The 16612-nt window shown below is 39.2% G+C and overlaps 1 protein-coding gene across 22 annotated transcripts in view; it reads left to right on the forward strand.

The window, feature by feature from the left end:
• The window catches only part of CACNA1C (calcium voltage-gated channel subunit alpha1 C), a 1333094-nt gene that overhangs the window by 944670 nt on the left and 371812 nt on the right, over nucleotides 1–16612 (forward strand). For all 22 annotated transcript variants that reach the window (XM_033951116.1, XM_033951118.1, XM_033951120.1 and 19 more), the window contains one exon: nucleotides 1700–1726. In XM_033951116.1, the coding sequence (XP_033807007.1) occupies nucleotides 1700–1726 (27 nt within the window). The remainder of the gene's footprint in view (nucleotides 1–1699; nucleotides 1727–16612) is intronic.

The raw sequence follows: 16612 nt of genomic DNA on the forward strand, positions 1-16612 counted from the left end.
ATAAGGAGAGATGCTGCTGGGAGGGGAGGAGGGAAAAGAGTCTGGGAAGCTGCTGGGCAAGGGGAAAAAAGGGACAGCTGCTACTGGACCTGGAGAGGGAGAAGAAGAGATGCTGCTGAGAGGGGAGAAAGGGAAGGGAAGAGACTTACTGCTGAACAGGGGGAGGAGGGAAGGCAAAAGGAAAAAAGGAAGGAAACAGCTGGCAGGGAGATTAGAGGAGGGGAAGGGGAGAGACAGGAATGAGATGGGAATGGAGAAAAGATGCTAGGTCTGGTGTAGGAGAGATAAAATGAAGAGAGCAGTGAAGCTGGAATGAATCATGTAAAAAGGAGAGAGTTGCATAGGCTGGATGGAAAGGGGAGAGGGGCATAGAAAGAAGACAAATATCATATGGAAGGGGGAGAGGTCAGACAGTAGATGGAAGGGGCAGATGCTGGATTGAAGAGACAGAGAGGGCAAACATTGGAAGGAAGAGAGTGAAAAAAAGATGAAAGCAGAAACCAGAGACAACAAAAGGTAGAAACAAATAATTTTATTTCTATTTTCTGATTAGAATATATCAGATTTGAAATATATATCCTGCTAGAGCTGGTGTTAGACATAACTAGGGACTGGAAAGTCCAGGCAGTGGCTTAGGGCTCTCTCTGACCAGGGGGGCAGTTGCCCTAGTTGCACTCCCCTAATCCTATTCCTGCTATGTGTGGCTGCGGTATTCTGTTAGTATGATATTTCTGTGTAGCATTCTGTAATAATTTAGCTATTCAGTTTTCTTGATGGTAGAGGGGATATATGTGAAGGGGAGGGGAGACAGAGGTTTTGTTGATCCTTGCTCTGTATTATTTGTATTTATAAAATGACAATTGTATAGAATATTGTTTCTTTTTATACTTTAATAAAATACATTCAGTATAAAATCATAACTGAGGCTTGTGCGGATGAGATCAGATGGTTTGCAAAGACCGAGCTCGTGGAGACGGGGCGGAAACGGGGTTTTTAAATTTCAGTCCTAGTAGTTTGCTAGTCCACAAAATAATTTTTTTTTCTGCCGGTCCATAGGTGTAAAAAGGTTGAAGAACACTAGGTTAGGTTATTCTGAGAAATTAGATATTTGGGTTATATAAGATCTTAGGATATAATATTGTTGCCGTTAAGGTTGATTTAACTTAATTAGATGGCATATTTTCAGTTCCCTTAATTTCATATATGTTTCCAGGCCATTCTTTATTGTCATTGCTGGCAGAGGGAGACTGGGTTATTGCCGTCTGTCTCCAGTTGTCTTGCACGATATTAATCCTCACAAACCACCCTCAGTATGGTGCTTTTTTAAACTGCCAATGCTGCTACATATGATAAGTTAAAAAAAGCAGCAATAGGAGACATAGGGCTCCTTTTACAAAGCCACGCACGACTTTTCATCACGCGCTAACCCCTGCGCTGGCCAAAAAACTACTGCCCGCCTGCTAACGTGCCTTCGTAAAAGGAGCCCATAGTCAAGCTACTATTTTCTGTTTTGGACTAATATAGGATGTTGTAAATAGCTTTGTATTCATTGAGTCCTTTCCTTTGTTCTCAGGGTATTCTGTTCGCTATTAATAGTAATGCCATAGAATGAGAACTAGATGTTTATAATTTGTCTTACCTGTTTCTATGACTGGAGTGCAAAATTGATTAACAATCATGTTTTCTTCTTATCTTTCAGACACCGAATCTCAAAATCCAAGTTCAGGTGAGTAGATCTACATTGTAATAGATATTTGCTATTGTACCTACCTTAAGTATACCTGAACTTTGCGATGTTTGTTCAATGTAGTTCCAATGAAAGAGAAAAAAATACAGTTCCTGCCTACTTCTTTCACATTTTGCATAACTGCTTATGATATGTTACAGTGCATTTATGTATGATACTGTCTGCACAGGTTAGAGCACAGAGTTGAGAATTGGAGGACCCTTGATCGGATAGCGTAGCTGGTTTTAAGAAAGGTTTGGACAAATTCCTGGAGGAAAAGTCCATAGTCTGTTATTGAGAAAGACATGAGGGAAGCCACTGCTTGCCCTGTATTGGTAGCATGGAATATTACTACAACTTGGGTTTTGGCCAGGTACTAGTGGCCTGGATTGGCCACCGTGAGAACGGGCTACTGGGCTTGATGGACCATTAGTGTGACCCAGTAAGGCTATTCTTATGTTCTTGATGTATTTTCTTATTCACCACTGAATTTGAGATCTAAGGTGAATGTCCAGTTTCTCAACTTTGTTCTCTGGTCACTATTCTATACTCCATAAATGTATATTGTTTGATAGTTGAAGTTTGTTTTCCGTAGTATAGTTCTAATTGTATTACAGACTTCGAACAGCAAATACTTCTAAAAATGGTGTTTGGTAAATAAAAATAAGCCAAGTATTATTGGCTTAGTGTCAGCATTGTTGATTTTCTGCCAGGTCACAGGAAGCCTTTTAGAACTTGTCTCATTTTTAGTATTGTATCTGGAAAGTGTCACAGGCTGGTCCCTCTAGATCAGTGTTCTCAAACTCAAAACCCTTTGCAGGGCCACATTTTGGATTTGTAGGTACTTGGAGGGCCGCAGAAAAAATAGTTAATGTCTTATTAAAGAAATGACAATTTTGCATAAGTTAAAACTCTTTATAGGTTATAAATCTCCCCCACCTCCCCACCCCCCGAAGGCCTGCATGTTCCCCCCTTCTTTGCTGTGTCCTCCAGCTTTCCCCTTGGCCTCCCGGTCTTAGTTTCAGCTAATTACCGCAGCCTGCAGAGAGGATCGCCGGTGCTGTAGCGTTCCTTGCAGGCTGCCATCAGCCTCCACAGCACGTTCCCACTGCCGTGGTCCTGCCCCTCCTCTGACATCAGGGGCAGGATCGCGGCAGAAAGAACATGCTGCTGAGGATGATGACAGCCTGCAAAGATCGCTACAGCAGCAGCAATCCTCTCTGCAGGCTGTGGTAATTATCTGAAGGTAAGAGCAGGAGGCCAGGGGAGAAGTCGGAGGACGCTGCAAAGAGTGGGCAGCACTAGTACAGACAGCACTATAGTAGTTCAGGCCACGGACTGCAAAATAGCACCTGACAGGCCGCGAGTTTGAGACCACTGCTCTAGAGCAGCTCTCTAGATCATGAATTAATAAATGTTTTCCTTATTGATAGATAAGACAAGATATCAGTATACTCTACAAACTTAGTTTCAAGTTTATTATATTTTAATATACCGACCATCAACGTGTATCTGGCTGGTTTAAATAGCTAACAATATTTAAAATAAATTTTAGAAGGGAGGTAGGGAAAGGAAAATTGAACATTAAATAGGCAAAATACAATTACGAGCATGAATTTGAGGGTGAAGAGGGAGGGAAAGTTTGTAATTACATCATCAAACAAATTAAAAAATTAAGTGAGGGGAAGGGGGTGGCGGAAAAAAACCCACCAGGGAGTGGGATCGCTTCTTAAAAGCGATTTGTTTTATATACTACTATGCTGTTAGAAAAGTAAATTATTAAATGCTATGGTATGCGTCTTGGAATAAGAAGGTTTTTAGTTTAGTCTTGAATTTTATCGAGTGAGTTTTCTTGGCGGAGTTGAGGTAGCTTGGCATTCCATAGAGTTGGAGCTGTAACAGAAAAATTAGTATTTCTAGTGTAATAGAATTCCTTGATAGGAGGAATGGTCAATAAGTTCTGGTCAGCTGATCTAAGGGTCCGTGAAGAACAATAGGGAATGATGAGTTTATCAAGAAAAGATGGTAAGCGTGTAAGTTTGATTTTAAAGGCAGTAACATTTTGTATGTGATATGATGTGATATGGGTAGCCAATGTGCTTCTCGCAGAAGAGGAGTGATATGATCATATCTTCCTAACTTATAGATGAGTTTAATTGCTGTGTTTTGAATAAGCTGCAAACGACATAATTCTTTTTGGGTGATCCCATTATATAGAGAATTGCAGTAATCTAGATGAGAAATGGCCAGTGAGTGAATAAGGGTTGTGATAGCAGCAGTTTCAAGGATGGAAGTTAAGGAGCGGATAAGATGAAGTTTGTAGAAACAACTTTTTATAAAGGAGCTTATCTGATCATGATAGGTTAAATCTTTGTCTAAGATGACTCCAAGCAATTTTATTTTTAATTCTATTTTTACTGGGAAGGATTTGATGGAAATTTGTCTATTTATGGTTTCATTGTTTCTGATCGGGAAGAGTATACTGTAGGATTTATTAGGTGGAGAAGTAGTCTAAAGGTTATGCAGTGGTTCAAGTCCCACTACAGCTCCTTATGACCCTGGGCAAATCACTTAACACTCAATCAGGGCCGCCATCAGGGCAGTACTACCAGTCCTGCATTCAGGGGCCCGGAGGTGACAGGGGGCCCGGGCTCCCCCAGGTGTTCCCTCTAAGGCAGCGGTCTCAAACACGCAGCCCACGTATGGCTCTCCAGGTTTTATTTGTGGCCCGCGGTCTGGAGGCGATCATTCTCTTCCTTTTGGAGCAGCAGCCGGCTCGTTCGTTCAAAGCCACGGGTTGGCGGCTCCTTGCGCTATCCACTCCTGCATCGGAAGCCTCTCTGATGTCACACCATCAGAGAGGCTTCAGACGCAGGTGCGGATCTCGCAAGAAGCCGCCACCCGCGGCTTTGAACGAATGAGCCGGCCAGACATGCTGCTGCTCCAGTGGCGTACCAAGGGGGGGGGGCGGTCAACTGTTCTCCTTAGCGTGCGGCTCGCGGCTCGTCTAGAGTAGTGGTGCCCAACCTGCTTCCCTTCCCTTCTCACTGCTGCCATCGGGGATCAGGCCGGCACCGTGTCTTTGATCTCCCTGCTGGGCCGACCAACTCTCGCGGCGGCCCGACGTCAATTCTGACGTCGAGAGGACGTTCTGGCTAGCCAATCGCTGCCTGGCTGCCCGGAACGTCCTTTCCGACGTTAGAATTGATGTCGGGCGGCGAGAGTTGATCGGCCCAGTGCAGAAGAGAAGCAGGGAGATTTCGGCCTGTTCCCGATTGCGGCAGCGGCAGCAGCCTATTCCGCGGCAGTGGTGGCATGGGGGAGGCAGGAAGGAAGAAAGAAAGAAGGGGGGAGAGGGGGGACAGGGAGCAAAAAAAAAAAAAAAAGCAAAAAATGGGGCACGGAGGAAGGAAGGAAGAAAGAAAGAAGGGGGGACAGTGAACAAGAAACAAAGCAAAAAAATGGGGCACAGAATCAGAGAAAGACAGACATAGAGAAAGAAAGAAAAAGTTGGGGGAGGGAATGAGGTCTGGAGGAGAGGAAGCATACAGGAGGCTGAAAGAAGGGAAGAAATATTGGATGCACAGTCAGAAGAATAAAGTGCAACCAGATGAAATTACCAAACAAAGGTAGGAAAATGATTTTATTTTCAATTTAGTGATCAAAATGTGTCTGAATTTGTATATGCTGTCTATATTTTGCACTATGGCCCCCTTTTACTAAATCGCAATAGTGTTTTTTAGTGCAGGGAGCCTATGAGCGTCGAGAGCAGCGCTGGGCATTTAGCGCAGTTCCCTGCGCTAAAAACTGCTATTGTGGTTTTGTGTGTTTTTTTTTTTTAATTCTTTATTCATTTTCATATTTTACATGAAGTGTACAAAATATTGAGTTACAACTAATGAATACACAATATCACTTTTATATCTATTACATAATATTCTGAACAAATTTTTTTATCCCCTCTCCCACCCCCCACCCTTCAAGTACTTTCCAATCACCTTATACATATTGTATACCATATTATAACATGTTATGTAAAGTTATTTTCACTATCCCCCCTCCATGTGTGCCATAAAGAAGACAAGAAAAAGAAGAAAAGAAGAAGATAAATCCTACTATTCATTCAGTACAATACTTTGTCAATGGCCTCCATATTTTTATAAATTTAGGATATGTCCCTCTTTGTATTGCTATTACTCTTTCCATTTTGAATATATGACAAATTGTATTCCACCAAAATGTATAATTAAGGTTACTATGATTCTTCCAGTTATTGGTTATATGCTGAATGGCAACCCCTGTCATGACTAGTAAAAGCTTGTTATTTTCTGGTGAAATTTGACTTTTTTTTCTCATCATCATTCCAAATAACACTGTATCATATGATATTGCTACATGATTTTCCATCAATTTATTAATTTGTGGCCAAATTGCATTCCAAAAACTTTTAATGTAGGGACAATGATACAGTAAATGATCCAACGTCCCAGGTTCCAGATTACAGTGCCAGCATTTATTGGACTTAGAACTATCTAATTTTTGCAAACGTGTAGGGGTCCAAAAAGCTCTATGTAATAAAAAGAACCAAGTTTGTCTCATAGATGCTGACACTGTACATCTCATTCTCCAAGACCAAATTAGTGGCCATTGAGATGCAGTAATTCGATGCTTAATCTCAGTGCTCCAAATGTCTCTTAGACCATTTTTTGGTTTTTTATTCAAATATCCAGATATTAATTTATACCACAATGCGGCTTGATGCCCTAGGAAGTCTGCTTGGAAGCATAAGAACTCTAAACTATATTGATTATTCAATGTTTTCCATTCAGGGAACCCAACCTGAATGGCCTGCTTCAATTGCAACCATTTAAAACTTTGTTTTTTACTAAGACCAAATCTATGTTGCAATTGTGAAAATTCCAGCAGTTTACCTTCCGAAATAACATCATTCAGAGATCTAATGCCTGCAATAATCCAGTCCTTCCAAAGGATTTGAGCTCCGCCAATTTTAATCTTGGAGTTTATCCATAAAGACTGATTAGTTGACTTGTTTATTGGGACAGGTGTTAATTTACTAATAAACCTCAACGTTTTCCAAGTATCCATTAATATCTTATTTTCTCTGTATCTTCTAGGCATGTTGATACTTGGAAGATGAACTAAATTTAGGGGAAACATAAGGCGCCATTCCAAATATAACCAATCCAGTGCATTATCTATCAGTTCTGGGAGGATCCAATACATACCCTGACGTAAAATATAGGCTTGATGGTACCTATAAAAATTTGGAAAATTTACCCCTCCCTCCTTAATTGATTTTTGCAAAGATACCAAAGCTATTCTATGCGTTTTACCAAGCCAAAGAAATTTCGTTAAAATGCTATTAAGCTTTTTATAAAAGGACCCCTGAAAATAAATAGGTATCATACTCATTTGGTAGCAAACTACAGGCAAGATCATCATTTTAATAGTTTGAACTCTCCCCCACCAAGAAAGATGTAACGGATTCCATTGCTCACATAACTCTGTAACTCTTTTCAATACAAATTTTTCATTTTCTTTTACTGTATCTTCAATTGTATTTTTAACTTTAATGCCAAGATATTTAAACCCTTCTTCTTTCCATATGAACGGAAAAGCGTCAAATAATCCTTTTACACAATGAACATTTAAAGGTATAAGTTCAGACTTACTCCAATTAATTTTATAATTAATTTTATAATTTGCCAAACATATCAATTAATTCCAATAGACAAGATAAGGTAGACTCTGGATTCCTCAAATAAAGTAAAATATCATCCGCATAAGCCGAAATTTTATATTCCATATCAGAATATGGAATACCCTGTATCCCCCTTGCTTGCTGTATTGCTAACAATAAGGGTTCTAATACAACATCAAATAACAAAGGAGATAAAGGACAACCTTGTCTAACTCCCCTCTGCAATTGAAAACCATCAGATATCATATTATTAATATTTAGTCTTGCAATCGGGAAGCTATACAATGTTTTTACCATTTGTATAAATCCAGAACCTATACCAAACCATTCTAAAGCCTGATACATAAAATTCCATTCTACCCTATCAAACGCTTTTTCTGCATCCAAGGAAACTGTAAAAGCCGGTTCATCCATTTTTTTTTTTATAAATTTAACATATGAAACAATAATCTAGAGTTATTAGAGGAATGTCTTTTAGCAACGAAACCCGTCTATAATATGTGGGAGAGCTTTGGCTAATCTCAAAGCCAAATTTTTCGCCAAAAGTTTATTATCCACATTTATTAAAGATATAGGCCTGTAGTTTGAAACGAAAGTAGGATCTTTATTTGGCTTAGGCAAAACAATTACTATTGATTCAGCCATAGTACCTTTAATATCACCTTTTATAAGTTGTGTCTGATATAAATTTAGTAAATATGGGGAAAGGACATTTTGAAATGTTTTATAAAATTCTACTGTATAACCATCACCACCTAGAGCGGATCCAACTCTAAGAGATCTCAACGCTGTTTCTAATTCTTTTAATGATATAGGTTCATCTAAACTTCGTTTTATATGATCAGGAACCTTAGGTCCAATAATTAAATCTAAAAATTTTTTACCATCTTTTTGCCTCTCCAAATAAGGCTTGGAAGAATACAGGTCCTTATAAAATTTTAGAAATTGCTTTAAAATTATATCCGTTTGATTGGTTATTATACCATTATCATCTTTTATCCCATTAATGTTAGTTCTTCTTTTTTTTGCTTTAAGATAATTTGCCAATAATCTTCCCGCCTTATTAGAATTTCCATAATACATTGTCTGTTTGGAAAATAAGTCTCTTCTTATCATTTTTGAAGCTAATTCGTTATATTTACCTTTTGCTTTCAAAAGAGCTTGTAATACATCATGTTCCCATTTGCTTACCAATTTAGTTTCTAGTATTTTAATTTCTTTTTCTAACTCTATATACTGTTTTTTAATCTGTTTCCTAACAAAAGCCGAATATGATATAATATGACCTCTCATAGTCGCTTTAAAAGCGTCCCATACATTTTCAATAGATGTATCTTCCACTAAATTAATTTGAAAGAAATCACTAATTTGTGTTTTAAAATTTTCCAAAAATTTTTCATCCACAAGCAATGCATTATCAAATCTCCAAAGAGGTCTTCTATTTTCTAATTGATCTAATTGTAAATCTATCCATACTCCCGCATGATCCGAAATGATAATGGGATCAATGGAAGCCTTAATCACTTGCTGCACCTTATGTGATGAAATAAAAATATAATCTATTCTTGAAAATGATTTATGAACCTGTGAACAAAATGAAAATTCCTGATCATTAAAATGAAGAATACGCCATATATCCTTCAAATCACATGATTGAACCAAATTATCTAAACCTAAAGATTTTATACTTTTACCTGGTTTTTTATCCATTAATGGATCCATTACAGCATTAAAATCTCCAGCCACCACTAAATTAGAAGCAGCCAGTGGTAACAACATACTCTGCAATTTTTTAAAGAATTCTGATTGATTCGAATTAGGGGCATATATATTGAACAACGTCAGGGCATTATTTCCCATACTTATATCAACATGTAGCCATCTTCCATGTGGGTCCGAATTTACTATCTTAAAATTGGCCATACACTTTTTATTTATAAGAACTGCTACTCCTGCTTTTTTACCCTCTGCTGGAGCAAAAAAACATTCTTTCACCCACCCACCCGTTAGTTTCTGTGATTCCTTTATATTAAGATGGGTCTCCTGCAGACAATAAACATCCGCGTTTTGCTTCTTTAAAAATGATAATACCTTTTTCCTTTTGATTACATGATTCAGGCCATTGACATTAATAGAAAATATCTTAAAAGACATAATATATTTTATACTCCTTATCATAATCTTCCTCTTCCCTTCTTCCATAACTAAGATCTAAAAAACTTCTCCCCATGGCACACATTCTTACCTCCAAATTACCCAATCCCTTATTAATCTTTTCCTTAATCATCCTAGTAATATCTTTAATACCCAACTTCTTCCCACCCCTCCCCCCCAATATAATGACTGCTTAAGGACACACATTGGACAGTAATCCCAACTTCCCCCCTCCCCCCCAGGCAACCAATATTTATTAATAACCCCTTTATCCTTTATTGAGACAAACTCACTACCTCTCCACAATATATCTAATTATATCTCTCTTCTAATCATAAAACCTTTTTTCTTTTTTTTTTTTTTCCATTTTAAAGTAATTAATTTCTCTATCTATTATTTAACCTTTAGTCACATAACCATATTTATTTCCTAACATTCCATTAATGCATTTTTATCATTTCACCAATCTCTAATTCATTCCCCCAACATTTTATTTCATTCAAGAAAATTCTATCATAGTCATATATTTAATAAAAAGTATCATTTTCCTATATCTTATATTATCTAATCCATCTTCTCCTATCCTCCTTTAAATATCCAACAACAAATATCCATCTCTTCATATATTTCTGTTAAAAAAAAAATTTCAATTTTATAAGTTTTTATCCCCTATTTGTATTTAAACATTTGTATTTCATTTTCAAAATAATTTTTCCCCCCTTTTTATATTTCCTCTTCTCCAAATTAAATCCAATCTTTTTAAAACTATATTATCACAACATCAATCTTTACATTCCTTCAGCTACCAATAAATTCTTATGTATCTTTCTTTTATATTATTCATTTTCCTTTCCTTTACTTGCATTTAAATATCATATAACTTGTCCTTTCTATCATTAGTCCATTCTGCAATCTTTTCCTTATTGTCCTTTCATTCTTTACTTTCTCCTTTTCTGACTTATTAAATAAACTGAACTTTCATATTTATTTCTTATCTCCATCCATCCACTCTTAAAGACTTTTGACTGCCAATTGTCATTCATTTTTTTTTTTTTTTTATAATATCATTTTAGTCTATCAGTCCTGCTTTCTTCTTCTTCACATCTATTTATTTTCCTATTCAGTCTTCACTTTTCCTTTTGTGTTAATTTGTCCAGTCCTTTAATCCTTCTTGTTCATTTTTTACTCCAACCATCCATCTTTCAGTCTCCTAAAAGTTCAGTCTAATAACTTTACTTTAATGTCTTTCCAGTCTATCCTTCTTTCTACTTTCTTCTTTACATTCTTTTATTTTCTTTTTCACTTGTTCATTTTTATTTCCTGTTCTTTGTTGCATATTCTTCTTTTTCCAACAAACAAAAGTCCCATAGTTCTTTATATTTATTTTTTTGTTCAATATCCACCAATCCAGTCTTAGTATTTATCCCTTCATTTCAACACCCTTTGTGCTAAAATGACATAGGTTCTGATTTTGAAAGAAAGGTCTTTAGTTTTTCCGGATCAACAAAATACAAAGATTTATCTCCACAAGATACCCTCATTTTTGCTGGGTAATATAACCCATACTTATATCCTTTTTCCTTTAATTGAGATCTCAGATCAAGGAATTTCTTCCTAATATTTGCTGTATTTTTAGCAAAGTCTGGTAAAAACCATATTTTGGATCCTTTATAGTTTAAGTTTTTATCTTTTTTGGCAGCATTTAAAATTTCTATTGCTTGCTGGTATCTTAACATCTTGAATATTAATGGTCTTGGTCTCCCTTGATTTTCCAGACTCTTTATTGGAATCCTGTGTGCCCGTTCTATTTCCAAAGGCTGTTTGAAATCCAACTGCAATAATCTAGGAATTAAATTTTCTAAAAACTGTATTGCATTTTTCCCTTCCAAATTTTCCTGTATTCCAAAAAGTTTTATATTCTTTCTTCTTCCACGGTTTTCGTAATCTTCCAGCTGACTTTTCAATTGAATTATTTCCAAACTGTCATTTTTGCATCTTTTTCCTTCACATTCTAAGCTCTCCATTTTAACTTCTAACTCTGTTGTTCTTTTATTAGCTACTTCCATTTGTCTGTGTATATTCAGGATTTCTTCCTTCAGTTCTGCCATATTACTCACAGTCTCTGTCAGCATTTGTTTGATTTGCCTCAGTTCCCCCATAACTTCAGCTTTGCTTAACTCCTCTGATACATCAGCAGGAAGCGGAACCTTACTCGGGGTAATTTGATCCTGCTTCTGCCTTTTCACAGCCCCTCCGGTTTCACTCTTACTCTGTCGGGTGCTCGCCATGCTCCCGCTGTCCTCTCTGATGTTTTCAGCCGAAAACAGTTTAAAAGGAAATCTTTATTTATTCAACGGTTGCCCAGGTAAGAGGAGCGCTACGATCACATGACCATTTTGTGTGCGCGCTAAGCCACGCCACCGCTATTGTGGTTTAATAAAAAGGATGGGGGGTATATTTGTCTATTTTTGTATGGTTGTTACTGAGGTGACAATGCATAGAGTCATCTGCCTTGACCTCTTTGAAAAAACCCAGAATAGGAATGATAATTAACATTTTCTCAGCGTATAGTGTGCTTTGTGTTTTTTTATTTTATTTTTGGTAGATCATTTTGACTTGGTCATTTTAAAGTAGCTCGCAAGCCCAAAAAGTTTGGGCATCTCTGAGCTAGAGCGTTGAAACTGTGTATTTCTATTTTATCCCCCCTTTTACAAAACTGTGGAGCGTTTTTTAGCGCCAGCCATGGCGGTAGCAGCTCTGATGCTCAGAATTCTATGAGTGTCAGGGCTGTTACCACCGTGGCTAAAATCCACACTACAGTTTTGTAAAAGGGGGAGGGGTTCGTTTGTGATGACATATTCCATACTAGGCGAAGGTGTTTTCTGTGTTCTTTGTGTTTGAAAGACATGGTTTTCTGTTAGGATTGACCATGTAGGATTGATCTGTGCTGGTCTGGCTTGTTTAGTTTTACAATGGGTGTATTGATGTACTGCTCACTGCAATATGTAAGATGCTGCCTTTTCCTAGGTACTCATGTGTGACGTGTGGTTTGTTACTAAAAATCATGGGGGGGGGGGGTGCCAAAAAATGATGGGCCCCGGGTGTTACATATGCTAGGTACGCCACTGTATGTAAAGATACCAGAAAGCTGGCGTAGCAAAAACTTTAAGTAAATTGTTATTCTTCTAAGTTTTGAGTATTTAACCCTCCCACAATCTCACAGGCAGTCGTTTCAAGTTTATTGAGATTTTGATTTAAACGCAATATCAAATATTTTCAATGCGTATAACAAAAATAAATTTGGGGAAATAAATAAAACCATTTGAACAATAAAAATACAAACATATTCATAGATGATTAAAAATACATAAGGAGTACAAGGATAAACTACATTTGTTTAAAAATGCGTCCTCCGTGCTTGCTCATAAATTTGTGGAGTATGTAACTTGTCGCTCATGCATATTTTTTTTTGCACACACCTCATCAATCCTTAGAGGAAACATTGGTCCTAGGCCACCATAGCACAAATTATGCTTTATGTTTCTGCTGTGCACAACAATAAACACTGCTGTCATACTTTTTTTTGTCCCCTGCTGATTTCCTGATAGCACCCCCCCGGACAAAAGGGGGGGAAGGGGTGCATGGGGGGGGCCCAATAGGATTGCTCAGTAAGGGGCCCAGAAATTTCTGATGGCGGCCCTGCACTCAATTATCCCAGGTACAAAAATAGATTGTGAGCTTGACAGGGACAGAGAAAGTCCTGCATAGAACATATAAATCTGCTTTGGTTGTTTGGCAGAAAAGTGATATATCAGGTCCATGATCCTTTAATCGGTAACATTTACAATCAAAATACGGTCCTTCTGCATATCTTTAGGTGAAATCTGTTTTTATTAACAAGAAACCAACACATGCAATGTAGCAGACAAGAAATTGAAAGTTACAAGAGAGGGGGACCCCCCCAAGAGGACTGGACTCTGATGTCCTTCCAGATTATAGAGGCACCCTTACTCCCCCCCCCCCCCCGGGCAACCCCCCCACACACACACACACCCTCCCCCCAGCCCCCTCCCCTCAAATCCAAGAACAAACAAGGAACCAAGGACAGACAGATGGGGTAGGATACAACTGTAGTCTGTTCAAAATACGACTACGAATCTGGGGAGGCAAAATGTCCAAAGAAGGAGACCAAGTACAGACAAAGTCTCTGTTTCTGCGGTGAGAGAAATAAACCATGCTGGCCTTCCAACCCATAAGTTCATGTAATTTATTCCTCCAATACCAGAAGGAGGAGGGAACATCAGCCATCCAATAATTCAGGATACACTTTTTCCCCAGGATATAACATTTGCTCAAAAACAATGTCTCAGCAGAGGTATAAACAGAAAAGACAGAGAAGTGAGTAAACAGCAAATGAAACACAGAAAGAGGGACAGGAACACGCAACAGGCCCCAAAGGAAGGAAACCCATGGAAAAATTGGAAAGTGGTAATAAATACGTGGGCAAAACATTAACTGATACAAAACACACAAAACTCCCACTCTTTCGATATTTAAAAGTGAATATTTAAACTAAGTACAAAAAAGTACTCAGACCCAATCAACTGGTAGTAAAAAGATCACACCGGGGTTTTACCCCTAGAGAAAATCTTCACTTGTTCAATCATCGCACTTTAAGAATTGTACTATATTGATGACTATTCCAACTTCTCAAAGTGTCATAAACATTCAAAAGATTTTTAGTCTACTCATCTTGGGTTTCTAATTGTTCCAGGGTGTCAAGTTTGTTCAGGATTCGCTGTAACTTGTCATCTAGCGTGCCCTCCAACACGGCCTGCACTTCGGCCGTGACCTCAGCAACCCAGAGGGAGCTGGGCGTTTCAGGTGAGGACTGGAGGGCACCACGTGCGCCGTCATCTTGATCTCTGGTTGCCGTCTACACTCACGGTCTGTCTTCATGAGTCTAGCGGCCATCACCCAGCGACCCACAGAATGTGCTCCAGCAGGAGCCAATGGTGTTCCCCCCGTTCGAAGAAGCGATGGAGAAGGGCAAAAGTGCCAGATAAATTGCAGAACTATTGCGGGCGCACCGGAGCAGCAAGATTGCACTGCTCACAGTCCCATGCTTCCGCCGGAAGTCTCCAATGAAGTTTCTTTAATATCAATGATATATGATCAAAACGGGACATCAGAAGAAGGACTCAACAGAAGGAAAACCCAAGAGCAGGCCTGTGCAGATTGGTGGCGAGGGCTGAGAACCTCTGGTACTGTATGTGCTGCTTCTGCCATCGGACCTACACTGCTTTTCCTTTCTGCATATCTTAATCCAAAGTGTATTTGGCAATAGAGTTCCCTCTCTCAATTGGTCTGGACTTAAATATGTTATCGCCTGTCAACCTCTCATTCACTAACTATAGCTCTTACCTAGGGCTAGATTCACTAAACCTTCTGATCCTGTACTAACCCGATTCACTAAACTGCTGTCCTTTCAATCTGCGATCTGATCTGATCCTGCCATGCAAATGAGTAAAACCCTATGGAAAATAGCTACGCGATTGATTCACTAATTGTTTGGCGATTTTGAGTCGGGTTTTACTATAGTAAAAATCGACTGCTGCAGACTTGTTGGTAACTCTGTTACTGACAGGTCTGCCTGGGATTTATTTTTTTTCTTTTTCTTTTAATGGCACTGATATTTTGCGTATATTGCACACACAAAATATCAGCCCCCGATTTAAAAAAAAAAGACACCCCCCAACAAAGTGCCCCCCTGACAAAGTGCACCGACAAAGTGCCTAATCCCCCTCCCTCCCCGCACCCCTCCAAAAAATACCCCCCACTTCCAACCGCCACTTCAAAACAATGGCAGGAGAGATTCCCACTCTCTCCTACCATCGGGCCGACTCCCAACTCCCCCCCACCCACCCACAAAAAAACAAACGGCAGAAGGGATACCAACTCCCTCCTGCAACCAGACGCCCCCTCCCTGTTCCTGTTCCCTCCCCCCCGAGCCAATCAGGGCCTTAGGCCCCTCCCTGTACATCACATGATGCACCGGGGCATGGCCTAAGGCCCAGATGTGTCACGGGAGGCTACAGAGCAGGAGGGACTGAGCACCCCTCCTGCTCCCAACTTTACAGGTACCGGCAGAGGAGGAGGGGAATAGGAATGGGGAGGGAGCATCCGGTGGCAGGAGAGAGTCGGCATCCCTCCTGCCATTTGTTTTTTGGTGGGGGGGGGAGTCGGCCCGATGGCAGAAGAGAGTGGGAATGTCTCTTGCCATAATTTTGAAGAGGCATGTGGCAGCGGGGGGGAAATTTTTTTTTTTTTTGCTTGGCGAGGGAGGTGGAGAGGCACTTTATCGGGAGGAGGGGGGCTTTTTTAATTATTTTTTTGTTAGGCTGATATTTTGCATGTGTAATAAAAATAAAAAAGCCAGGAGAAGCCCTGACAGCAGTGACAGGTTGCTTCTACTGTCGGGGCTCTGCCCCAACTCAATCGCTCACTTAGCGACTGAGTCGGGAGTTTGCATGCAAATGATTTGTACCTCCGTGCAAATCATTTGCATACAATAAAGATAGTGAATCAATCGTTGTTTTAAAATCAGCCAGGATTCGGCCAACAGCGATTGAATTGCTATCTCTAGTGAATCTGGGCCCTAGTTTCCTTGTAGACTCAACTCCCTGAAGTTACTTTATCAAGAGTATGCCTCATAATGAGGTTCTTATCAGTAAATTTCCCAGCCAATATACAACCCTGTTGTGTGACTTCACCTACAATGTATTTCTCACAGTCAATAAAGTTCTCACACTCAGCTGCTCTGACTCACCATAATAAATATTTATAGGTATGGGTTTTCATCTAGCAACCTGAACCACAGAAAAGCAGTATAATAAATTGCCCTTTATCCTATCAGCTTCCCAGCTGCTGACTATAACTCTTGCCATACACAGAACTAAAGGGAAAATTCTGTAAATGGTACCTAAAAAGATATGTGCCTCTCTTGTCAC

This window comes from Geotrypetes seraphini, chromosome 7 (genome assembly GCF_902459505.1).
Source record: "Geotrypetes seraphini chromosome 7, aGeoSer1.1, whole genome shotgun sequence".
Lineage (NCBI taxonomy): Eukaryota > Metazoa > Chordata > Amphibia > Gymnophiona > Dermophiidae > Geotrypetes > Geotrypetes seraphini.